This window comes from Amblyomma mixtum, chromosome 5, assembly GCF_055824585.1.
Source record: "Amblyomma mixtum isolate Tamu chromosome 5, ASM5582458v1, whole genome shotgun sequence".
Classification (NCBI taxonomy): Eukaryota; Metazoa; Arthropoda; class Arachnida; order Ixodida; family Ixodidae; genus Amblyomma; species Amblyomma mixtum.
In genome coordinates this window covers 3,850,231-3,875,290 of record NC_143016.1, presented here as the reverse complement: position 1 = coordinate 3,875,290, position 25,060 = coordinate 3,850,231, and the positions used below count along the sequence as shown (strand labels likewise).

At 47.2% G+C, this 25,060-nt stretch overlaps 3 protein-coding genes across 4 annotated transcripts in view; 1 reads left to right on the top strand and 2 right to left on the bottom strand.

Moving 5' to 3' along the window:
* The window catches only part of LOC149341164 (BRCA1-associated RING domain protein 1-like), a 33,023-nt gene extending 9,626 nt beyond the window's left edge, over positions 1 to 23,397 (top strand). For both annotated transcript variants that reach the window (XM_089543068.1, XM_089543067.1), the window contains exons 2-12: positions 3,489 to 3,663; positions 7,363 to 7,419; positions 7,474 to 7,625; positions 13,668 to 13,730; positions 14,091 to 14,191; positions 14,275 to 14,355; positions 15,483 to 15,655; positions 16,193 to 16,289; positions 21,041 to 21,188; positions 21,776 to 21,880; positions 22,888 to 23,397. In XM_089543068.1, the coding sequence (XP_089399194.1) occupies positions 3,566 to 3,663; positions 7,363 to 7,419; positions 7,474 to 7,625; positions 13,668 to 13,730; positions 14,091 to 14,191; positions 14,275 to 14,355; positions 15,483 to 15,655; positions 16,193 to 16,289; positions 21,041 to 21,188; positions 21,776 to 21,880; positions 22,888 to 23,276 (1,464 nt within the window). In that variant the 5' untranslated portion in view covers positions 3,489 to 3,565 and the 3' untranslated portion in view covers positions 23,277 to 23,397. The remainder of the gene's footprint in view (positions 1 to 3,488; positions 3,664 to 7,362; positions 7,420 to 7,473; positions 7,626 to 13,667; positions 13,731 to 14,090; positions 14,192 to 14,274; positions 14,356 to 15,482; positions 15,656 to 16,192; positions 16,290 to 21,040; positions 21,189 to 21,775; positions 21,881 to 22,887) is intronic.
* Fsn (F-box synaptic protein) lies at positions 2,574 to 7,075 on the bottom strand. The gene is made up of 3 exons (XM_089543070.1): positions 6,372 to 7,075; positions 5,734 to 6,003; positions 2,574 to 3,104 (listed from the first exon to the last, which is right to left on the bottom strand). The coding sequence occupies exons 1-2, from the start codon at positions 6,951 to 6,953 to the stop codon at positions 5,818 to 5,820; spliced, it is 768 nt and encodes a 255-aa protein (XP_089399196.1). The 5' UTR covers positions 6,954 to 7,075; the 3' UTR covers positions 2,574 to 3,104; positions 5,734 to 5,817.
* Positions 23,398 to 24,075: 678 nt separating the features above from the next.
* LOC149341163 (acylphosphatase-2-like) lies at positions 24,076 to 25,020 on the bottom strand. The gene is made up of 4 exons (XM_089543071.1): positions 24,821 to 25,020; positions 24,697 to 24,713; positions 24,520 to 24,629; positions 24,076 to 24,331 (listed from the first exon to the last, which is right to left on the bottom strand). Exons 1-4 carry the CDS (start codon positions 24,861 to 24,863, stop codon positions 24,211 to 24,213), a joined length of 291 nt encoding a protein of 96 aa, XP_089399197.1. The 5' UTR covers positions 24,864 to 25,020; the 3' UTR covers positions 24,076 to 24,210.
* Positions 25,021 to 25,060: the final 40 nt, after the last annotated feature.

The window sequence follows — 25,060 nt, the reverse complement described above, 5'->3', positions numbered from 1 at the left end:
GCTGTTTCAGCTTTTCGATAGATTGAGGCAAAGACATGCATGCAAGACATGCATGCACAATTATAACTTATTTTTCACACAAATCCCTTCTTCAAGAAACAGTCCACTAACAGTTCTTAATTGTCATGAAGGAAGCTTTGTGGGCGGAGAAATGGATATATGCTCGACTTGCTGCACCAATGCCTGGTTCTCAAAGACGAGGTCTGCGCAAGTATTTCGCGAGGTTGGCACAGCTGTGGGAGCCGTTACCAGCGAGAGGAACAGGATGTTCTCCTGCATAAGTGGTAAAAAATTCCGCTTGTCTTTATATCTACATTAAAGTCCCCACCCACCCTGCCACCCTGGCAGGTGGCAGTGTTTCGGGCACAACATTGTCAATGCCAAAGCATGCAGCACACATCTGTCACTACCACCACCACATAGCTTAAAGCACGATCCACTGTTCCAAGAAGGCAGTTATGCGCCTTCCCTCTGGTTCAGGTGTCCACCGAGATGTGTGAGACAGATACTGCGCATTTCCTTTCCTCAAAAACCAATTTACAAATTTTACCCTCTGCTTTCCAAGCCCCTGCTCCATTGGTTTCGCAGCTGTGGGAGACAGATACTACTTTGCAGACAGATACTACAGACACAGATACTTTGGAAATTCTAAAGTGTGCTTGGCGAAAGCCTTGTGGTCAACCCACTGCCGCTTCCCGAATCGCTTGGCGCGGAATCACCGGGCCGCTTCGGAGCCATGCGTCTCACTCACTCGACTGCAACGAGACGTCTGGTGAAGGAGCGGCGGTGTAGCTGCCACCGCCGACGCGCGCGTTCTACCGCTACTGTGTGACGTCACGGTTGCTATGCACAGCTGCGCTGGTTTTGAGTAAAAGCATTCAACAGAGTCAAAACATCAAAGTAATCATCAAAGGTAAATCCAATGCTTTCGTAGAACTGTCGCATCAGATGTCTGATTGTCCTACAATTTTAAGCATGAAATGCTTTTAGCTCCCGTTGTCGGCAGTGCGGTGACGTCACGCCGAGACCGAGAGCCAACATCCGGGCACTGAATCCCACTCATCCGGGCACTGAATTCTACTCAACCGGGCTCTGAAACGAGAACATCCGGGCACCGTACGATATTTAACGAGTTTCAACGAGACTCTCTAAGCCCTCCTACGAGACCGACATACAAGCGCCGGTTGCTCTCCAAACGAGTCACAAAAAATAACTGCTGCAAGTGTCTTCTCAATGTTCATCAAGATATCACTCGAGCTGTGCATTTGATAATGCACGGAATTATGATTTCCGATTTCTAATAACGCATGCGAAAAGCACATAAATGCCACGATACACTTCGTTGTCATACGTGATCTCTTAGGGGCTTCGCGCATCGAAGCAAAGCCGCGCAGGCGCACAGGGGCCCGGGGCAGGAGCTTCGTGTCGTCTGCTACCACGCTGGCGCGCACCTCGCTTGAGGTGCACGCAGCGCTGTAGCAGACGACACGAAGCTCCTGCCCCGGGCCCCTGTGCGCCTTTGCTTCGATGCGCGAACGCGCCGGATCCGCTGGCGCTCCGCGGAGCGCGGCCACGCGGAGCTGTGTTCGCACTTAGAGTGGACCACCCTGTACATTCTTGTCAGGCCTGCGTCTCGTTGTGCCCGCGTACGCTTCTGCATCGTCCTGGATTTCAATGCCGCCACCGTCACAGCTGCTTAAGCCGAGCAATGGAGCCTGTGTTAGGCCCGTAAACATTTCATGCTTACTCTACTCTCGGTTACGGGAGAGGCGCAATTTTGTAGAATGGCTTTGTATGTGGGAAAAACACTGTTTTTTCTTTGTGTAGGGTGCAGAATATTCTTCGTTTAGCTCCGTGCACGACCTGTACAAGCTTTTAAAGAATCATGTATGCAGAGCGCACCGCTTGTCCATGCACAAGTCAATGACGAAAGGAAAAGACTCCTCCCCATGTGCCAGTTCCTTCCCTTCTCAGACGTGAAGATGGCCCTAGGCCAACCTATGTGCACTTCCACAGCTGGCTACTGGGCATGCACCGCAGGCACCCTGCTGCCTGCACGCCGGCTTGCTCAAAGATGGCCTAGCACAGCGTGTGACCTCACCACTGCTTTCGGTATTCATCATGCAAGCGGTTGCAATGTGAGGCTACCTTTTCAGCCCGACTTTAATTTGTAAAAGCACTTTGAAATGTTTCCATAGAAAACAGCAAGCCACATTACAAGAAAAATCGGTGGCAGATCTGACACCGCTGAATGCGGCACCCGAAACGTGCCTGCTAGTCTGACAACTCCAGCTTTTTCTGAACAGTTGGTCCCATGATTCGAACGAAGCTCTTCAGGGTCTACCAGCGACTATTGTGCCCTGGGTACCCAGGGCTGGCAGGTGGCAAGTGTATAAAATCAAAATGTGATGCTAGACACACAGCATATCTCATTTAGGCAGCTAATCCCACTTAGGTAGAATTACGTCCATGCCAAAATCGAGAGCACCTTAGCTACTGTGCCTACTGTACAGGCAGAAAAAATGCTGTTCAGCAGTGCATTTCAGAGTGATATATATACTACAACTAATAAATGGAATGTTCAACACATTATTTATTCACACATTAAAATGACACCTCTGACTAGACACCTCTGTTGCAGGTTCCACACCTACAGCTGGAGGTCCATGCATAGCGAATCTTAGTTAGTGCTGCAGCCATGCAACACACAAATCCAACAGGCACTCACGCATCGGAAGTCCAGTCCCTGAGCACTAGAACAAGCCCAGTCTATACTCTCAAAAGGCTGGAGCCTAGTGCCCTATACACATATTATATGGCTTGTTGACTCACTGTCTTTCATGCTGCAAAGTCAGCAGTATGTGAACTGGACCCAGGATAGCTCAACAGAAAGCTGCAAACAGCTGAGCTTCCCTTAACGCACGTGCTCGCAGGCAAAAATGCTCTTTACACCGTGTCAACCAATGTGCATCTGCAGCCTGCTGCTGACCTTCAGGCCTAAATGAATAAGCAGGTTGGCGAGCTTTCCCGCGACAAATGCAAGCGACAGTGACGAGGCTCCGCAGTCGCCGCTGGCCACGGCTCTTTTCAGGAGTGGGCAGCACCTGCAACAGGCAGGCCATTCTCAATGTGATGGCCTGCTCACTTCCTCAAATGGTGCATTCTAAGGGTTCTCAGGCAGTCACCATTCATTTCTGGAGTGAAACAGCCTGACAACCAATCATGCTGGCATACCTCTTTGTAAAGCAAAATAATCAATGAAACCAAAACTGACAGAATTATAAATCCACAAACCAAATGATATCTATTTCAAAGAAGCTTGCATAAGTCTGATTCTTCAAAATAATGGATTAATCATATAGTACACTCAACTAAGAGCCGTGCTCATGTATGGGTTTCTCCCTCATTTTGAGAATTTCTAATCCGGAAAAAAAAAAAGTCTGCAAAGAGCGACTCCATTTCATATATGCATAAATCTCCTTGCGCAGCATCGCTCTCGAGGGAGCTGCCAGACGAACAACAGCTGCCAGATGAATGAAAGCTGCCCACTGCTATCATCTTTAGCATGCACCGCTCTGCAGCTGCTACCACCAGATGCCTTCAAAGTGGATGCCAACAGCCAACCCTAAGTGATGCCGACAGGACTGCTAAGAAGAGCGTCACGTGAGCTCGCCTGCTGGTAGATTTTGAATTCGCGACTTGCAGTGTCCCTGGACATTGTTGTTAAGAGTTTTGAAGTTATAGGAATTTGGATGTTTTTAAGAGTTTTAAAGTTATAGGAATTTGGAATGCAATGGGTGGAACTGAAAATGACTTCATGTATGAGGGAGGGTGGTGATGAGCCAGGCACAAGCAGTGGTGAAGTGACTAGGTGCCCTATACAGGGTCAGATTGTATGGCACAATAAAGTAGTTGCCCCGGAGTACAGTTACAAAAATAAACTGAGAACTGCCGCTTTTGTGTAAAGGCTGTTGTCGTGCGCATCAGTCGGAGCAATCCACTTAATGATGGAGCAGGCGCTGTGTGTGTTCATATTCTCTTCATTTTAGACTCAATTGAACTGAACCGCCAAACTAACAGCAGAACAAGGAGACGAGCCATAGACACTACTGAGGAGAGTCGTGGTCAGTTCACTAGGCAGTGTACAGAGACACTGTCGAGGAGCTCAGTACTCCATGAAACTGGGAGGGGGCATCCTTTGTTCATGCACTCCACTGTAGGCACTGCCGCAAGCGGGAAGCAACGGGTGTCTTAGGCAGTGTTGAGCCCTTTTGTCCCTGCCGCTGGATGCGAAGGCTATCTGTAACAGCATTCTCTGACGGCTTATTGTCAACAGGTCAGTTCCTATGACAGCTTTGCAAATGAAAAATGACTGTTTGTTAGTACAAGTCAATCTGAAATGTGCATGCGAGTGTACCCAAGGTTTGTGAGTGGTGATAAGACTGCTTCGGAGATGATTTTTCGACAAAACTGTTTTTGCCATGTTCGCTCTTTAAAGACGTAAATATGTTGTGCACTCGTGGGAAAGCAAGGATGTTTGATTACGCTTCTTGGTAATGCGATTTTTCAGTGCAGCTGCAGCGGTATCTGAACGGCAGGCGAACGCAGACAGAGTACGCAATGTCGAACAGAAGTGGCTCTGGGTTTTGGCTTGGGCAGGGCGCATGGCGATCCGCTACTGCCGAGCCTCTCATAGCGTAAACGGACAGTGCCGCTCTACTCTGGCGCCACCTCTTAGCGGGTCACCGCCATGGTGACATCTTGTGTGGCGCTCTCTTTCCTCCTCATGCTTCCGCTGTACTCTCCTCCACCGATTCCTCCTCACATTCTCTTCACAGTCGCAAGTCATCCTTCATCAGTCATCAATTTCATTCTTCGCTGCACTCTGCGTTCTCTCTTGCATCCTTTGCTACCCTCTGCATTTGCTCTCTTTCATCCTCTACTATACTCCTCGTTAGCTTGGTTACGGCGAGGCATGCCGCTCAACCCTATAATGAATGCTTAAGAGTGGTGCTCTAAAAAAAAAAAAAAGCGGCTGTGGCCTAGCCTGTATCTTCATGCTCAAAACTGCAACATAACTATGCACAGGTGAGGACGGCAGTAATAACTGTTCAAGACAAGAAATTTGCAAGTAGCACAAGCTCACTTAGAGACAAAACATGACCAAACCAACATAGGAGCTATTCAAAAACTTTGCAAGTGTTAAAACTGCAGGTACAGATGAAACCAGCGTAACTAAAACGAGGAAAGGCACATGCAAAACAGGATAGGTGCTGTCTGATTTGTGTGCGCCTTTTATGTCCTCATTTAGCTGTGCTGGTTTCATTTTATCTTACAATGAACCAACTAGCCCAAACCAAAATTTTGACAGGACTGCTGGTGCCTAAGATCTCCAGAACACTCACAGTGCATCCCCACCGTGAGGCTGCCAGAAAATGGGATCCACAATGGTGGACAGAATTTGACAGAGCACGTACAAACTGGATGACAGAAGGCTTCAGGTGTTTGTTTGCCATCAAGCATTTCCACTGAGCCTTAACATGTCCTCACACAGGTGTTAAATACAGGGGAAGCCCCTTTTAGGAAGCTGCAGCTAATCGCACAACCTCCATGTGAAAAGATGACAGCTCCCCCGTGTCTGTCACACTGGTCAATCACTTGGAAAGGCACTGCCCTTGCGATAGTGCACTGCACTACACATGCAAGGTTTACATGATGATATGGCAGCCTCACCATTACTGTCGGTCAGGCAGGTCTCTGGACCGGAGGTCTCTGGAGGGTTATCTCTGGACCAGTGCTCAGGCTTTTAGGACAGCATCAGCCATCAAGTGGACGCCCCAGATACACCATGGAGACCTCAGTGTTGCCATATACAGCCGAGATGGCCGGGTAGAGAGTCTTGTCGGGCAGACCCCTGAATGCCACTCCCAAGAACTGATAGTTGCGCTCGAAGGCCAATGTGTTGTCCTCACAATCCAGGATCACTCGCAGTCGCTCGCCCACCTGGAGTGCGGTCAAAGTCACGCATTTAACACTACGAAAAAGAACACGTTTTGGCCCCATGCAAACTCTGTACAGAGGCTGCTCTAGATAAGTGTGCGCACCAGTGTGTGTGAAAAACCGACAAATTCCACGTTTACTGGTGCTATGCACAGAACGCGGACAAATTTACCAAGCTAGCCAGACAGAAAACAATTTGGGACACTGGTCGGTTGCGCATAGCACGACATATGCTCTCAGTGGCCTTTCAAGGCGGGATTAGCACTGAAATGAACCTACAAGCACACACATCGATGACTATTGTTTTAGTAAATGCAATGAGCTTTCGCTTGACGGAGCACTGCACAGCGAAACGAGCAAAATTACGGCACCTGGTACTTGGGAGCGTTGTTGAGCAGCGGGTAGTTGCCCTGGCTGTCGCCGTTGTGCAGCAGGTGGTTGTCCACCAGGTTCCAGCCCCAAGAGTGCGCGTTGGAGCCAAGTAGCGCCACGTAGCCGGGGCACTGGACGGGCGCCTCTCGCGTCGCGATGCCCACCACGGCGACGGTGCCGAGCGGGCCCTCCCACCACACCTCCCAGCAGTGGCGGCCCTCGGCGAAGCCCCGCTTGCCCTTGGCGGCATCTGTGCTCTGCGCCACAGGGTTGCGGTGTAGCGTGAAGCCGTTCGGCTTGATGTAGATGTTCCGCGAACACTCGCGCGGGTCCCACGCGTGGTAGAAGGCCCGAAGTTTGGCTTTGCTGCTGGGCACGCTCCACAGCAGGTCTGACTTGAGCGCCGCGTCGGCCAGCTTGCGCGAACAGTGCACCCGCCATACGTCGTTGTTCTCGTCGCTCAGCAGCGCGTGCCAGTACTTGCACACCAGCGCGCAGTTACGCGCTGAGGTAAGGTCTAGGTAGCTGAAAATGAGCTCCAACACATTAGGCGGCAAATTTGGCCACTTGGCAGTAGCCATGTTGTGGTGTGTTGTGACCGGAAAACGGCGCTGCCCAGAGGATGCTTGTGTTTAACCCACGGTTACTCCAGGCTGCTCCAGGGTAACACCAGGTCCGCACTACGCTGCTGCTCTTTACATGCATAATGCGGCAGCAGCGCCTCCTTTGGGCGGGAGTCACCAGTTGCGCGCCAAAAATCCAAATTGCTGCCGGTGGCCCAAGTCACCCACGCTGCATACGAAAACGAGCTAAAACACAGACAACGAGTTGAAACCATCCGGAAACCATGCTGGCGACAAAGCGCGCCTTGGAGGAGCTGTTGTCACTTCTTAGGTGTGAGCAGTGGTGAGTATGTGACGGCATATATCATGCGTTGTGCTGTGTGACTCAAGCGCGCTTGCATTTTCCTCCATGCGCGCGTACTTGCAGCGAGAGCCCACTGCAGGAGCCGCACGTAGTCGGGCTATGCGGTCACACGGTGTGCAGGTAAGCCCTTCTCGCTGCAATGCCCTCCGGCTGTGACGACGACGCTTGACGCAGGCGCTGTATCGGCGGCCGCGACGCGTGCGGAGTGTGCGGCTGCCCGACCACGCAGCGCGAGCTCGGACCGGACCCACAGTTGAGCGGCGTGCTCGCCTGCGCCACGAAGCTTGGGCAGTTGCTCGAGTCGACCACCTCGTCCGGCAGTGACGGTATACTCTTCGACTTGGCCGCAGTGCTTTTAATTCGAAGACTCATATGTGCTGCGAGCACTTGATAGCCAAATATAGAAATATCTTTACGGGATGCCCGAGGCCTTACTGATAGCTAGTTGCCTTTAACACCTTTTTCCCTAGTAATTGGTGTGTGGTCAACAACAGTGGATTGATTCTATGAAAGCGTGAACTGATCAGGAGCAGTGGCAATGCACTGTGTCAAATGGGTGAATATGCAACCTAGCTCTTCTCTTGTATTACATCGTCGGTGCATAAATATTGCAAGAAGCCTTCACATCAGGAGTGAGATAACTAGTTAATTTATAGCACGCGTCTCCAGGAGGCAATGCTCCTTTTTTAGTGCGCTAGCACTTATAGTGGCCATTCCTCACATCTGGGCATGTTGTGTGTTTGTCTGTCTCAAGCCGGTTTTGTGGCAAGCTGCTCACCGGGTGGTGGGCAGCCTGCCCATCATGTCAGGTGACAACCCATTTAATTGTGAGAGGCTGCTCGGGAAGAGCAACGTGGGTTGCAACCCAACCCAAGCATCCCAAGTCCCACCGATGGCAACACCTGCCATAACACCTGCCACTGTGCCACTGCTCACCTTCCCACCGGGTTTCTTACTTGCTAAGGCGTAGCCGGTGGTAACCAGGCGGGAACCTGGGGTGCTAATTAGGTGGCACCGCCCTTAAGTGGACCGAGCTAAGCAGAATGAGCAGGAGCGGTTAGGAAGAGAAGGTGATTTGAATGATGCTTGCACAATAGCTAAATGGGAGAAGTTGGGGTGGTAAGTAAGTGGTAGTCTTGTACCACCTAATAGGCCATAGCTCCAACCAACAACTGACGTCATGCTAGCGCATATATCCACATTTAGCCTAACTACCCAAATAGACTGACAGTTTCTTCTTCATTTTCTGGGCATTGCGAAATACATGGAGCCCTCATTTGCTATAATGTTCGAACATATTCTGAGAAATGTGCATAAATTTCCAGTTACCAGCTTAGCGATGCCTTGTGTCTTGTTAAGGACACTACACTTCCCTGGACAAGGATTTCCTTTCTGCCTTAAATGCATATTGCATCATGGCTGCATCCAAGCAATGCCTCTTCAAGAATGACAACAAAACCCAGTGCGCTAATCTCTGCATGCTCTGGTTTCTGCATGGCTGTGAGGTAAACAAATATAAGCTCTACTTTGCTATGCTGCTCCAGGATACTTTAACAAGCTATTTTATGACAGTAGCTCTCTTCGTCATGCTCGTTGTGCGCAAGAACCGCGCGGACATAAAGGGGCCCTCTAGCATATGTATGAGCTGAGTGGAAATACAAGTGATTAAGACCATGAATATTGCAGTCAGATTTCATTTACATCAGCAGGACGTCAATGCATGGGCATGCAAACTGTGCTTCATTGGTAACGGGCACACTTTGGAATATCATCGAGTTATATCATCGAGAACACGAGGAAGAAAACGTCACCGACATCATCTCTCAGATTGGCAATGCAATTAAGGAACCAATCAGTGAAACCGACATTGAAGCCTGCCATCGTGTGCCTGTACGGAATTCCACTGGAGCTAACATCATTGTCAAACTTAAGTCCAGAGCGAAACGTGACCAGGTTTTGAAGACAGCAAGGAAGCTCAGGCTAACTAACGAAGATGCCGGGATAGACAGCAAGGAGCCCATATACATTAACGAGCATCTGTGCCCAAACGTCTTTTGGGAAGGGCCATCAAAAACAAGCTTGAATTCCAGTGGAAAGCCGTATGGACATTCAATGGCGGGATATATGCAAAGAAAACTGATAACTCACCAATGGTGCACATTGCTGATGAGAACGACCTTCAAAAGATATGCTAAGTGTCGCCCTGATGTTCCGGTGTCATTGCAGTTTTTGTTGAGATGGCTTACCACGACCTTAGTGCCCCTGAATGCATTAAGCTCGAAAATGTTAAACATGCATCTGTTCTGCACCTAAATGCGCGCTCGGCTGTTAATAAAATAGATGACATACATGAATTTTTAGGACAGTTTTCTTTCAAATACAATGTTATAATGGTTACAGAAACATGGTACAATGATGGTTGTCAAATGCTTGAACTTGATGGATACAAAACATTTTTTCTAAATCGCACTAATCAACAAGGTGGTGGCGTCGCTGCATACATTGCTGCAACTCAAAACTATTCCTTGGTTCCGAGTTTTTGTCAGGTTACTAATGATTATGAGATTTTAACTCTTCAGCAGCATTTGAAAACTATCGCTGTGGTATACCGTCCACCACATGGAAATATCCCACTCTTCCTGTCATTCTTTGAGAGCCTTCTAGATTACGTTTCGAGCAATAACTTTCGCTTGATATGTGGTGGTGATTTTAATATAAATGTGTTAGAAAGCACTGGTACAGTAGTTGATCTCAACATCATTCTTAATTCCTCTGGATTTCAAAACTTGGTCAAAACGCCAACCCGCATAACACATTCTACTGCATCAATCCTTGATTTACTGATTACAAATATTGACACACCTGTTTGTCACTCCGGTATTATAGCATCAGACATTAGCGACCACTGTCCCATTTTTATGATCTATGTTGCGAGACAAACACACAGACAGATGCACCCTGAGCCCCTTCAGATTCAGTGTGTAACTAAAGCAGCCCTGGAGTCTTTAAAAGAAGAAATATTGCAGCATGATTGGTCGTTTGTATCGTGAATACAAAACGTAGATGATGCCTATGCCAAGTTCCTGGAAGCGTTCACACGCATTTATGCTAAGCATTTCCCAATGAAAATTCTTAAACCATCAAAAAAAATGAGAAAACTATGGGTTGCTTGGTTTCACTTAGAAAGAATAAAAAAGAAAAATCAACTTTACCATGCATTCCTTCGCACTCGATCCCCGGTGGCATTGCAGGAGTTTAAAACGCACAGAAATAAACTTAATAGCGAACTAAGGCGAGCGAGAACAGCTTACTATCACAACATCTTTGCTGATATCAAAAGAAAAGAACCGGACGCCACGTGTAAGGTGATCAATCGTGTTCTAGGCCGCGAAAGAATGAATTTGGCACCTGAAAAGATAACAGTCAATAACCGAGATATTGCTGGTCAAGAACTGGCGAATGCTTTCAACACGCACTTTTTGGATAGCACTGCAACTCCCACTGCTACGTCTTTTTCTAATAACGCAGACCAGACCTTATGTGCAAGCTTGTTTCTTGCGCCTACTGACGCACGTAAAATCACTGAAATATTCATGACATTAAAGAATAGTAAGGCCTTAGATATTAACGACATTCAAATGAAGCCAGTGAAGTACGTTTTAGAACTTATTGTCCCCGCACTTACATACATATATAATTTATCGCTAGAGACTGGGGTATTTCCAACTTTAATGAAGATAGCTAAAGTGTCCGTTGTACACAAAAGCAGTGAAAAAAATGTACTATCCAATTACAGGCCCATATCCATTCTCCCAATTTTTTCTAAATGCCTTGAAAAAATTATTTTTCATCGACTAACAGATTTTTTTACTAGGCATAATATACTCTCCGAAGCACAGTACGGTTTCCGTAAAGGACGATCCACAGAAACAGCGCTACTAGCTATGAAAGAAGACATACTACAAAATATTGATAAAAAGTTTTTCATGCTCGGACTTTTCATAGACTTCTCGAAAGCGTTTGATTCTTTAAATCATCACATTCTGATAAAAAAGCTCGCGTTTTTGGGAATTTGTGGACTACCTTTAGAACTGCTAGAATCATACTTGAAAAATCGCTCACAATCTGTGTGTTTGGGACGCCACCGATCGCATGTTCTCCCCCTCTTGAGAGGTGTGCCTCAAGGAAGTATTCTGGGTCCTCTGTTATTCAGTGTTTACATCAATGATGTAGTGAATATGGACGAAACAGCTAAGTTTATCATCTATGCTGACGACAGTAGTATACTGTTCTCAGGACCTGATATTAACACATTAGCAACAAAATGCAATAGCGTGCTTTCAAATCTGTCCTCGTGGTTGCAAGTCAATCATCTTACCATTAATGCGAAAAAGACGAAGATAATAATTTTTAGATCAATAAATAAGCCCCTTTATCTGCAACACGTTATTACATTTGAGGGAAGAGTTATTGACATCGTTGAACATCATAAAATTCTAGGCGTAACCTTTTCCCCGAACCTTACTTGGGACCTACACATAACTCAGGTATGTAAAAAACTTTCATCTGTCACTGGAGCATTGTCTCGATGCAGATCGTTTCTTCCGGTCCAAATCAAACTGCAAATTTACTATGCGTTGTTCGCTTCATATCTTAACTATTGTAGCCTAGTTTGGCTCACAACAACTAAACAAAATATCAATAGAATAAATGCTCTGCAAAAGAAAATCGTTCGCATAATCGCAAACATTCCATATTCCGCGTCTACATATGCTTTATTTCAAAAATACGGGCTAATAAAGACTGAACACCAACTCACATATCGCATTCTAGCATCTTTTCATTCCACGTCTACAGCACTAAAAGGCTTTTTAATAAATACCGCTCGCCTTACAGCTGTTGTAAATGATGCGCGTACACACAGCACAGACCCATGGTTCGTGCCTCATTTTCGCACCAACTACAAGCTACTAACACTGCACTACTCTCTTCCTACCATTCTTAACAAGCATCAGGGCACAGAACTTCTCACAATGAAACAGTTGCAGCAGTATTTTGTAAATATGTAACATTTCTTTTTTTTCTTACTGTGTCATATGATTTCCTGTGTTTGTTTTTTGATGTGATGTTAATCAGAGTACGACATCGTTCAATCTATTATGTGTTGTCAGAATAGGTTCTTCAATGTTAAAAACCTATTTCTCATTATAAATAGTGATTCAAATCATCTGCTTTTCAGTTATATCTTGTATTGTATTATATCTGCTCTTGTTTTTGTGATCTATTTATTGCGTTTCCACTGTTTGTCGTTTTGTAAAAGCCAAGTGAAGGTTTCAGTGGCCACGTCAAGCTGCCCAGAGCAGCTTTTAGCCCTGAAAGCCTTCCAGTGTAAACTGGAAAATAAAGCTTGAATTGAATTGAATTATATTTTTGTTTTCGTTTCGAGAGATGAAATGGAAGAAACACCAATGTATCTTTTCTAATAAGGGCCCAATCATCCTGCATATTACGACATCTATGGAATGTAGCTGGCCTTTGACAGCAGTTGTCTGAAGGGAGAGCGACACTGAGCTTGGCGTGTGCTTCGCTGCTTTGATGCTGCAGCGCACTATGCAGCCAGCTTACAATACCGCCTACCTTTCAACTACAAAAATCTGCATTTCTTTATATAGGAAAAAAAAATATTTGCAGCTAAACCACTGGTCTTGGGCGCCTTGCTCTTTTGGACATGTCTGTTTTTGCGGCCAGCATAACTTGTGCCATGGCGCTGTTCGGCCAAAAGCTGCCCTTGCGCCATTAAAAAACAAAATCATCAAATTAACAGAATGTTGCAATTAAACCATTTGGAATGTGCGAACCATAGATTGCATACATAGCACCAAAACTTAATCAGAAAACTTTACTCATAATGCATTCACCACAAACACCTGAAAAGCATTCATCATAACTGGGCATACTAGCGTGAGGCCATGGTATCACTTTGAAAGTGTCTGTTGCATGTATTAGTTGTATTTTATTGAAGTGTTCTGGCATGGCCCAGATTGACCCCTGCTCCTTGCAAATTGTCGATTGAAGCTTTGTGCTCTCACAGTTGGTTGGTGTGGTTGTGCAGGGTTACGTTGACCATTTTCTTGAAAGTTTCACGTATGTTATTTATTTGTTCCTGTATGTTTAGGTGAGGTTAAGAAAAGATTTATATGTAAGCACAACATTTATGTGTAACATTTGATTATCGTTAGGAAAAATGGGCATTGAGAGCAATGCGTTAATGTTTGATTTAAACAAAGAGACGTTATCGGTATGTTCTGGCGCTGCCTGCATAGTTTTGCATAGTAATGAAATGTGATGCTTTTGTTTTCTTTCTGAAGGGCCTCCAGCCAATGATGGGGAGCCGCCTGCTTCACCTGTGAATTGTGCTAGAAATGTCCAAGGTGAGCAAAAACTTTCAGAAACCAGTGAGCTGGCCAGTTTTATCAGGACTGCATGTTGCCACGATTTTTACGACAGTCACACTTTAAGCCATTACAGCTGTGTTTGTTGTGCTCAGTAATGTTTGCTACTCTTTTGCATTGTACAGACCTTTGTAGAGAGTAGCTGGCATTGCTCACAGCAGGTGGTTTCACTAGCACCGCACCCATCTCTCACCTTCTGAGGAGGTCAAGTGTAACACACAGTATTCGACCAAGAATGGACGTATATTTGATTGAAAAGGACGGTGGGACGGGGTGACCACATGCTTTTTCCTCCTGTGAGAGGTGCAGCACCCAGACGGTGTCTCTCGGTGCACGCAGGACAAGTGTGTCCGAGCAAAGCATTGCCCACCGCCTCCAGGAAAGCGGCCGACAGGCGCAACCGCTTGGGCGAAACCCCACTGCAGGTGGCTGCCATCAAGGTGCGGACCACTTTGCACATGCCCCTCCTTTCAGGCAGGCTGTGTTCTTTTCTGCAACCTGGGAAAGCTCTTGCCCATTGCAGGGGGATGCAGCCCGGGTGAAGGCCCTCCTCAGTGCGGGTGCCAATCCCAATGTCCGTGACAATGCTGGCTGGACACCTCTGGTGAGGTCACATTCATGTTCATTGTGTTAGCAGTAAGTACTCTGTTGTCGAAAAAACCATGTCTGTGTGTGTGAAGCCTCCACCCTTCAGCACCACTAGTAGATTGAAGCGGATTGGGGCACCTTCCGGGCACCCTCTGGGCCTGGAAGGTGGCTCCCCCAGAGCATTCTGCAGTAGGTGCACCTCTGGCAACCCACCAGTAAAATGCATCGTTCACCTACTAACTTCCGCCCCCCCTTCCACCCACGTTCACCCTCCAACAGGCCACCACCCTACAGAAGCCTCCACCCACCATAAGCCCACACAGCAGCGAAATGAAAAAGAGGTGATGAAATCAAATTGAAAGTCTCCTCTGCCGCTGTTGCTGTGAAAAGAGTTTTAGGCAGTGGTGGCTGGTACAAATAATTCTTCAGTGTATTTCCTTATTGAGCACAAACATGTGCATGCCTTTCAGATCTGTGTGGCAATCTAGGTTGGTATTCCAGAAAAGCGTACGACTGGGCAAGAGGGTAAAACTGTAGGTAAAAAATAGCAATATGTAAGACGGTGACGAAAAGAAAGCACATTAGTTTTTTTTTGCCCCCTCTTGTGTCATGCTCTTTTTTTACCCAAACCACAACAGCAAGTAATCACAAGATGAGCGCCATCCTACGGCTAATTTTATTGGAAATAAAAATGTGTGCACATGCAAGCCCCAAATGCACAGGTGACTGCTGTGTGATGGTAGGTGACTGTCTTTCCTGGTATGTTGTCTCAAGTGAAGCTGTAATTTTCATGGAATTAATGGCTGTATTGCAAAAGTGGATGTTGCAAAAATAATTGCTATGCACTAACGACTTATATTATGTGATAATCAGAGCCAATACTATACTATAGGCTACCTTCAGTTTGTCCTTAATGTTCCTTTAATTTCTTTTCCCTTAGTGTCCAGAAAGGAGCAGAATTACCCTTTGAGCACCATAGCGATTCCAGGGGATCTCTCTTGATGACGAAGCAATGGTTCAGGGCCTTTTCAGGTGCTATTCTTGGTATTGAGGTGGAATGCTAGGAGAGGTTGGCTGCCAGTTGCTGGCGAGTGTGCGAGCGTTGGCGTTGGCGGAGTGTTGTACTTGGATGAATCTGCGCAGCACGAGGCCTCGAGCCAGGGGGCTCTGGAGGTGGTGCGGCTGCTGATCGCGGCCGGGGCCTGCGTCAATGCAGCGGGACCGGACGGCATCACCCCACTGCATGATGCCGTGCTAAGCAACGTGCCTGATGTTGTGCTGCTGCTTCGCAGTGCGGGTGCCAATGCCGATGCTAGGTGCGTTGTTGCTGTGTACATCCATACTGGCATAAGGAGGCTTGCAAGCCAAGACTCCAACAGGCAGGAGCCAGCCGTTTGGTACAACTCTGTGAGCCCTACTTGGCACATGGCATTGTTACAACGATGCAAAAGACAAAGAAGAAAAGAATAGGCAAGATAGCATAGTGCCCAAAACATGGGCAATGTATGTACCTCTGAAGGACTGGCTTCTTTTTTTTTTTTTTTGTCTTTTGCATTATTGTAACACTATCAAGTGTCCGTCCTTCAGTTACATAAGATACAAGAAAATATGAGACGTTGCAGTTCTTAACTGCAGCAGGTGCTAAGGGCGCATAGCACCCACAAACTTTGATGTGTTCTGCTAATTTCTGATGCACGCCCCATGAGATGTTCTGCTAATTTCTGATGCACGCCCCATGAGATGTCCTCGTTCACTCAGCATGGCTCTGAGCAGCGATCTGCCTTACTGCTGTTGTGGGCCATACCTTCATTCTTTTGCTGCTCTTCTCAAACGTGTTTCCGCTGGTGCTGCAGTGCTAATGATGGCCGCACGCCCGGCTCACTGGCCCAGAATGAGCTGATGCGGGCTGCTCTCCGGTCACCTGCTGCTCCAGCAGCTGCCCAGCCCTTGGTGAGCACCCCCTTCTGTCTCTCATGTATGAGGAGCACTGCGATATTGCATTTATTTATTTAAGCCTGTAGGCATGTTGTGAGGCCAACTGTCTTCTTGAAGCAACTCTAAATGAGGAATGCTATGCGCCACTGTGTGTCTTTTTTACTGAAAACAGAGTTTGGGCAGACCAGAGAATTATGTGTAAAAGCAAAAGACTGTAGCTATATAGGCCTTTCAAGGGCTCGGGGGTGTCTGGTCAAGAGAATCCTTCGGTAGCCATGATTGGCTAACTGCTTTCGTGTCAACTACTACTTGCACAGAAAGTGCCATTGAAATGGGAAAGCAATGTAGCAAATGGCACCAGAAGTATAAGATTGCTGGGTTTTAGCATGCCGTCCACTTCGCTTGCATGAAGCTGCCATGTGCACCAACTTCAGAAGTCAGGCCAAGCACAAGCCCTCAGTTTCATTATTATTTCTTATTTATTTTAGCTGCCCAACCTAAAACCTTTCATGTATGCTATTTTGGAAGGTGAGCCCACACTATCTTTAGAAGATGGCTTCAAAGCTCGAAAGGTGCTAAACTGGGCTTTATAGTTAACACTGTGGTGGTGCCCTCTGAAAAGGGCCAATCGGGTTGCCGGGTCAAGCAGTTTTGTTCTTGTTCCTTTGCACTGATTTGTTGAAGAGGTGGGAGGAACACAGATCCTAAAAATGACATAACAGTGTGTTTCACAGGGAAGGGTAAATGGAGGAAACTGCTGTGACAATGTCTCGGTAACGCAGTAGGCTTTTTGCGCAGAAAAAGTACTGGTAGTGTTCTCTGTGTAATCTGTCGGCATATTCCCTCTGACCAGGTAAGCTGGGTCGTTTCACGGGCATTGAGGAGCTGCCTCACAGTTCTGCACACTGTCTGAACATTGGCAAAGTAAAAATGATATAACACAGTTCACTGATTGACCTTGTGAAATGTGAAGGCTGCATTGCAGACGAGACTACAGTGCCTCCCAACCCACTGTGAAAGAGCCCACCCATTGTGCCTGCTTCCTCGGGAGAGGTAAAGGAAAACACATGCATGGCCATCCCTCAAGCAGGATGATAGAAGGATTCATTGTGGGTGGTACAGCACGAACTAGACGACGGACAAAAGCACGAAGACAACACAGACGAGCGCTGTGATGACGCCAGTTTGCTACCAGCTTTGTCAGACACTTAGTGGCCTTCAAAAAGGACAACCTTGAGATATGCAGAAAAAAATGGTTTGAAGGTTGCCTAAAATGTTTATCAGCTTTGGCTGATTAGTAACTTGACATATTCATTGTTAGCAGCACATACTTACGCCCTTCATTTTCGGGTTTTATTATTTTTCTTACAATTAAAGGAGTAAAAACCAGGTGCCATTTCTTGAGGTCTCAGTTGAATACATCATCATCAGCCTGGCTATGCCCACTGCGGCACAAGGGCCTCTACCACATTTCGCGAATGAACTCTGTCCTGTTCCAGCCATAACCACCTTATCCCCGCAAACTTCTTAATCTCATCCACCCACCTAACTTTCTGCCGTCTCCTGCTACGCTTGCCTTGTCTTGGAATCCAGCTCGTTACTCTTAATGGCCATCGGTTATCTTGCCTTCGCATTACATGCCCTGCCCAAGCCCATTTCTTCTTAATTTCGACTTGGATGTCATTAAGCTCGCGTTTGTTCTTTAACCCACTTCGCTCTCTTCCCGTCTCAACGTTACACCTATCCTACAGTTTCCTTTTCATGGCTCACTGCACTGATCTCAATTTAAGTGGAACCCTTTTCTTTAAAGGGACACTGAGGAGAAATTGAAGTTGGTTTGTATCGACAGAATACCAGCTCCTGATTACAAAAACGCCACTCATACTGACAACAAAGAGTTTGTAACGTAGAAAAGAGCAAGAACCAAAATACGGGTATCGCCGCCACAGGCCAAACTCGCAAGTACAAGCTTGGTGACGTCATAGGACAAAGCAGTGTTGCTAGAACCAATGGTTCTAGCAACTCTAGGACCCGAGAAATCACAAATCCCTGAGGCGCAGCCAATGCATGCGCAAATGTCCTTGACGTCGCCAGATGGCGCCACGTGCCCAGCAGCTACGCGCGCTCCTGAAGCATCGGGACCAATCAGCGCCTGTTTTCCGGCGGTAGACGGGCTCCCGGTATTCCGCTAGCGGTAACAAGGTACTACACGGTATGCTAAAGGTGTCTATTTGCGAGAACTTAGTTGACGACTTCGAGAACGAGATCCATCGTAACGCTGGCAAAACGCCAGTGCAAACGTAATCGAAGCGACTGTAGCGACGGCCGCAATAGCCGATAGATGCCTTCAACGTGCGGCCGGCGGCAGCTTTCTTTTCGGCTGCTGCTAGGCCGCACTGCTGGCCGCCAGAAATCACGAAGTCTGCGGTATGTCATGCACACGTCATGTTTCACGTCACTTAGTCCTGTGTCGTCATAGGAGAATCCCAAGTTTGAATCAGAGCGGCGGGAAAAACTTTTTCAACTTCGAATCCAAATTTCTTAGAAATAAATGTATCTATCGCTGCCGGCCAAGTGGCAACAAAGCCATGACATGCCGAACTATCGGATTTTACTATAAAAAAAAATATTAATAGTGCTCTCCTCAGTGTCCCTTTAACGTCCATGTTTCTGCCCCATAGGTGTTTACAGGTAAGATACAGCTGTTTTATGCTTTTTTTTTTTCTCGAGGGATACTGGTAAACTACCATTCATGATCTAAAAGTACCTGCCAATTTCACTCCACCCTGTTCTTATTCTTCTAGTTATTTCACTCTCGTGGTTCGGATCTGCGATCACTAACCGCCTTAAATAGATGTATTCCATTACCAGTTCCAGAGCCTAGCTACCAATCTTAAGCTGCTTTTTCTTTTTGAAACTGCTGAACATTAATTACCTTAGTTTTGTGCGTACTAATTTTTATTTAGTATTTTTTTCTACAGATATAATTAACAGAAAACACCTACCTAGAATGGCCACTAGATATTTATTAGTTTCTGGGTGCTGTTGACAACAGTTCGTGCCGGCAAAGTACGTTTTCTTGGAGGAGTCTCTTTGGGTAGACATCGAGTTTAACCCAATCTTTACGAAATCTGCTCATTGTGTAACGATCCAGTGAAACCATGTTTGCCCAAAAACGAAGGGCTTTATGTACAGTCGCGAGTAAAAAAGATTAGCACACAGGACGGAACACCGGAGCGGCGGAATGACAATGCCTGGCGCTTCAGGTGATGAAGAGGCTAATAACGAGAGTGCCGGGCCGTTTCCATTCTACAGTATTAGGGGGGTTCAGCGGACTGTCACGGACAAGCAGAATTACTGGCTAAAAGCAGCGCTATCATTTATTGTTCCCGCGAGTTCCTTTTGACAAACCATCGCGGACATAAAAAAAAACAGTAATAGAAAAAAAGCCATCTTTGCTCATGATAACCGAGCCAAAATAAATGCCGCATGCGCAGTCAAGTAGGGTCGGCACTTCAACACTCGGGCGGTGCACGCTTGATAAAGCTTACTTCCCGCCGTCCACCCCTAGGCTGCAAACATGGAAACGACCCGATAGGCAGCTCTGCTAACCGCAGCGCTGCGTGGTGAGATATCCAAATTCTGATCACCAGTGATCTGTGCCAATATTTTTTGCTCGCGACTGTACACTACATACACTGGTACCCCATTGCACGACACCCTGTGAAAATGCGACCTGAGCAACTCTTGTAGTTTTATGCGTAGCATATTGCAATCGCTCAGTTCAGCCCTTGGGCACGGCCGGGCAGCCACCAAACCACGTGACGTGATGTTACGTGGTTTGGTGATGTCAACCATGGCAACCATGAGCATGGTGGCAACCGCCGTGACGTCACCAAACCACGTGAAAAAAAGAGAAAAAAAAACAAAAAAAGACGGCTGAGCATGGTGGCGGTTGCCACCGCCCCGCTTCAAAGGGGGCGCTCCTATCCATCCATCCATACGTCACGGAGGAAAAGCTGCTGAGAAAATCGAGTGCCGCCAAGCAATACCTCGTGCAAAAAGACCGTGCAATATGCAACGCATTCTTGGCTTAACCAAGCTAAGCCTGGGCATCTTTTTTTGTTTCTTTGTTTGTTTTATGAAGAAATGTTTTCCGGTAGAAGATAAATACACCAGTATATTGACTTCTCCGTGGAACACAGTGATGGGCGTCGAAATTGGGAATTGTTCTGGTGTCGCTCATCCAGCCTACTGCAAATGAGTGATACACCTCGCAAGTGCTCATTGTCACAAGTAAAGTTAAGGGGTTGCCGTTTCGGGAGGGTGGGAACAAACTGAGCTGGTCCTGAGCTGTGCTGGTGCATGCTCCCCGTACAGTGCTCAAATTTTTTTAGTGCTATCATGGTAGCGTCATTCACAATGTTTCATGATGGACCACAGCAGCGAAATGAATCGCATCACAAGCATGCTCACAGAATGCTATAGCCAGTTGCAGTGTCTCGGATTTTGTGCTAACGCGACACAGCAGCCTGCTCGTCTGCGCGACACTGCATCTGGCAAGTGTTCTGTGTGCATTCTCGTCAATTCATCCTTTTTTCACTGCAGTCCTGCATGGAATGCTGTATAACTGCCTGGTCGATCCTCCCATGATATTACTAAAAAAAAAAAAATTGAAGAGTTGTACATCTCTTGGGGCACAGCCTCAGTTTAATGCATTAAAAATGTGGCCTCTGCGAGATTTGCAGTCGGTGCTGTGTTTGCAGGTGGAGCCTCCCATCGAGCGTGGCTGCAGTGGTGATGGTGGCCCGGTGCTGCTGCTGGCCTCTGGCCTCGACGAGGCCCAGTGCCAGGCATTGGCCCAGTGCGCACGGCTGCTGGGGGGCAGCTGTGCCACTTCCTTCTCCCGCGAGGGTGAGGGTGGACAGCATCATCACATATGGGGGGGAAGCACAGAGTGGTGCACACTCCACAAACCAAAACATTTATTACAAAAGGGGGGAGGGGGGGGTCAAGAAACATAAAAAGTTACCCAGTGCGCACACCCAGATGCCAAAACAGGAAGAAAACAAAGAACTGGCATAAAGCGGCATACCATTCAAGATATGCAAACTGCTTTTCATGCAGCACAATGGTGCAACCACAAATTGCAAGACACAATTACAGGTTGCAACGCAACCCTACAGTGCGCAGAAAAACGAGATGACTTTCAATGGCTAGCCAGCGCTTGTGGAGTGTGTTTATGCTCTGTGCTGTTCCCATTATGCTTTTGGGAGGTCCACCGAAGTGTCCCCTTTTCTTTTATTCTCTGTAAAACTATCTCCTATCTAACATGATTACACAACAAATTTGCTCTGTAATCAGCACCACCCGTAGTCATACTGCAGGATTGCTACAAGACTTGGGCAAGGTTAATGTTTCTGCGTCGATTCATTTTGCCACCCATTGGGTGGTACTTGACGCGTTCACTATGAGCAGCCGCATGAACTTCCCTCTTGCAGTGAGCCACTTGGTGGTGACCTGCGATAAGAAGGGCAACTGCTGCCAGAGGACTCTGAAAGTGCTCAGTGCTATGGTGGCTGGAACCTGGATCGTCAACTTCTCATGTGAGTCAACCCTCCACCGTTTCACAGAGCTAAAAAGGTGCTTGCCTTCTTTAAGAGCCTTTAAGAGCCTTTTATGAGGCTTGTTGAAAGACTAAATGTAAATTCACAGAAGTGCCCAGGAAAGATTGCTAGTCACCAGATCAGTCATGTTAGCTGGACTGTGAGGATTGATCAGATTTGCTGCTGCACACAGTGAATGGAGCAGATTGGCACCACCATTGATGCTTGACCTAGTGATCTACTTGATACGTTTTCTTCTGCAGAATTTTATTAAACCTCTTCTTTCCCTTCCTGTTTTGTGGTGCATATTTTTGCTTGGTAGAAGAAAAGGAGAAGATGGTTGTTTGAAGCACAAACTTCAGAAAGAGGCAGGAACAGGGCTTTGTCTGCATGGATGAAAACAAGCAGTTGTATGGCGTGTGGGTTTAATGTACCGAAGCTGCACATAGTCTTTGAGAGAGTCCGCAATGGAGGGTAGTCATTGGGAGGCACCGCAATGGAGGGCTCTGGAATAATTTTGACCACCTGCAGTTCTTTAATGTGCTCTGATATTGCACAGCACTTGGGGTTTTTGAATGAAGGCAAGCCCCCTGTTAAAATGCTGTTCAGTGCACTGCTTCTGTAATGCAGCTAAGCACCTGATGTTGTGGTTCATACTGACGGCACAGAATGAACAACAGGCGAGAGGAATTAAGCCTCAGCCTGCTTAATTCATCCCACCCTTTGTTTATTTTCGGCTGCCAGGAATTCCATTATCTGTGCCTTCTCTCTGCAGGGCCATAATTATGACACACGCTTCTCTGTTCAGACAGTATTGCTGTGCTGAGTCCTGCAGTATTGTGGCATTTTTTTTCCATTGAGCACCGAGAATATTTTTGTGGAGTTCACACAGTGCTTCTGGTATCCCCCCCTCTACACGAAGTGAAGTAAACTAGCGGTATGTTAACGTTTTGGATGTTTGTGAAACCGGTGGCGTGCCAGGCAGAACATGGACTTGTGCACTGCAGGGGTGGAAGAGTGCCTGCAACGGGGTGTCCGTGCCGACGAGGCTGCACACGAAGCCCAGGGTGTGCGACAACACCCCAACAGTGGGGCTCCCCAGCGCGCACGCCTCAGTGGCGGTGGCACCCTGTTCAGCTGCTACAGTGTGGTCCTGCAGGGCCCATTTGCACGGGGGCCCTCGCGTGACGAACTGGCCACCCTGCTCACTCTCGGTGGTGCCAAGCTGCTCGCCAGAGTGCCCCCCAGCGGCCATGACCAGCAGTCTGTGCTGGTAGTCGCCGACCAACCTCACACATCTGCCACAAGTCGTTCCAGCGCAGCAGTGGTGGTAGAGCCTTCCTGGGTGCTCGACTGCATCTCGCGCTTTGAGCTTGCCCCACTACCTCTGGCATGATTGCAGGGGCCCGAGGAATGTTTGAGCTTGTGTACCTGTGATGTCAGAGGACCTTAGAAGGGGATTTGAATTAAACATGTTGTCATTAGCCACCGTAGCTAGGGCTAGATGGCTTCACATCTATGTGCATCTAATTCTATTTTCAGCAAGTCTACCTACTGGCCAGTTTGCAACTTGGGCTGGGGACATACTATTCTCGCATTTGTAATATAACTTGCAGCTCCATATCAAACATTTGGCATTTCACGTTTCGATGGGCAACATACTGCATTTTACGGGTAGGCCGCCCATCAAAATTTCGAACATTATAAAAACATGCATAATAAAATGAAAACTTATATGCCAGCTTCACTCGAGCTTTCCAGCTAAAAAAAGTGACATTAAACTTTGCAGATGATGGCGCCTGCTCACTTGTTTCTGCTTATTATTTGGTTTGAGGAAATGCTCGACATTAGCATTTCCGAAGTTGGAACTTCCAGCTGCCCTCTTCGCAGGGTCGCCACCACTGGCAGCGACTCTACCGACAAAACAGCCCGATGTGATCATTTGGGCATTATTATCCTCACTGTGCCTAAAAACTAATCTCAATGGCAGCATTACATGTCAACGAACAAGCAGAATCTTTTCTGTACTTGCCCAGACTATTTATAAATTGTCTTGTCTGGGTTACATAGTGCATACCCTCGCTATGTTGCACTGCCAACTGGCCCAAATCACTACCACAGTGGTCTTGTCTCTTGCTCACCTGTGGCTGTAAATACACATTTAAAAAATTCCCTCTTTAAAATAGCCAAGCAGCTGTGCGACATTTGAAGGTTTATTTACAGACAGGTCAAGATGGATGAGCTTGTATGCATTGCCCCACAACACTTGTGCACACTATGCTAGTAAGGACCTGTGGCAGTACAAGACTAGAGTCTTGCATATGCGTGGATCAGGCAGTCTTCTTAATGCTGAAGTCTTCAAATTCAGTTTGGTCAATGTCCTTCTCATTTGTGAAGGTGCACTTTTCGATGGCAGAGTGTGGGCTGCCAACTTCACTGAGCCAGTGTTTCCTGCAAAAAAAAAAAAAAAACGCACATGAGGAACGCTCACATGGCGCGCATTTGAGCACACAGCTCAACATGCCAGTAAATGAATGATCAGGGTCCAAGCTCACTGGACGGGAAGCTTTTGGTTAGCAGAAAAATGGGCTCTTCGTTTCGCTTCGGCGCTCAGCCTCGGAGGCAAAAGAGCCGCTTACATGGTGTTCATCTTATCCATAGTGCCTTGTATAACTCCCTCGACGGTGCCTTTGCGCGTATTGCGAACCCATCCGCAGATACCCAGACTGTCGGCCTTGTCCTTGGTGCACTTGAACGGAAATGAACGAGAACGTCAAACTCACCGCCACTCCTCTCTCAGTAGAGTGCATACTTACTTTCCGGAAGAAAACACCTAAAGGACGAACAAGCAACCCGATCGTTTGGTAAGACGAGCCGTCACAGTTCTAGTTAAGAAGCGTGCTCTCAAATACCTGTAGTACCTTTCCGGTAATGGCATACCTTGCACCCTCCCGAAGACTTCAAAATTTGCGCTGCGCACCATTGTCGACGAACCTTACAGCGAGCTGTCGTCAACACAGGTGACCGCTCCTCGGTCGCCGGCGAGCTCACAAGCAGCGAACCGTTTTTAGAAGCAAGCGGGAGTACGCGTCTGCAGCAGCCTGCAATACGAAACTGACGTCACCGAGTGTCACGGATGGAGCGGCTTCATTCGATCCATGCTTTCACGTGCGCAGTATT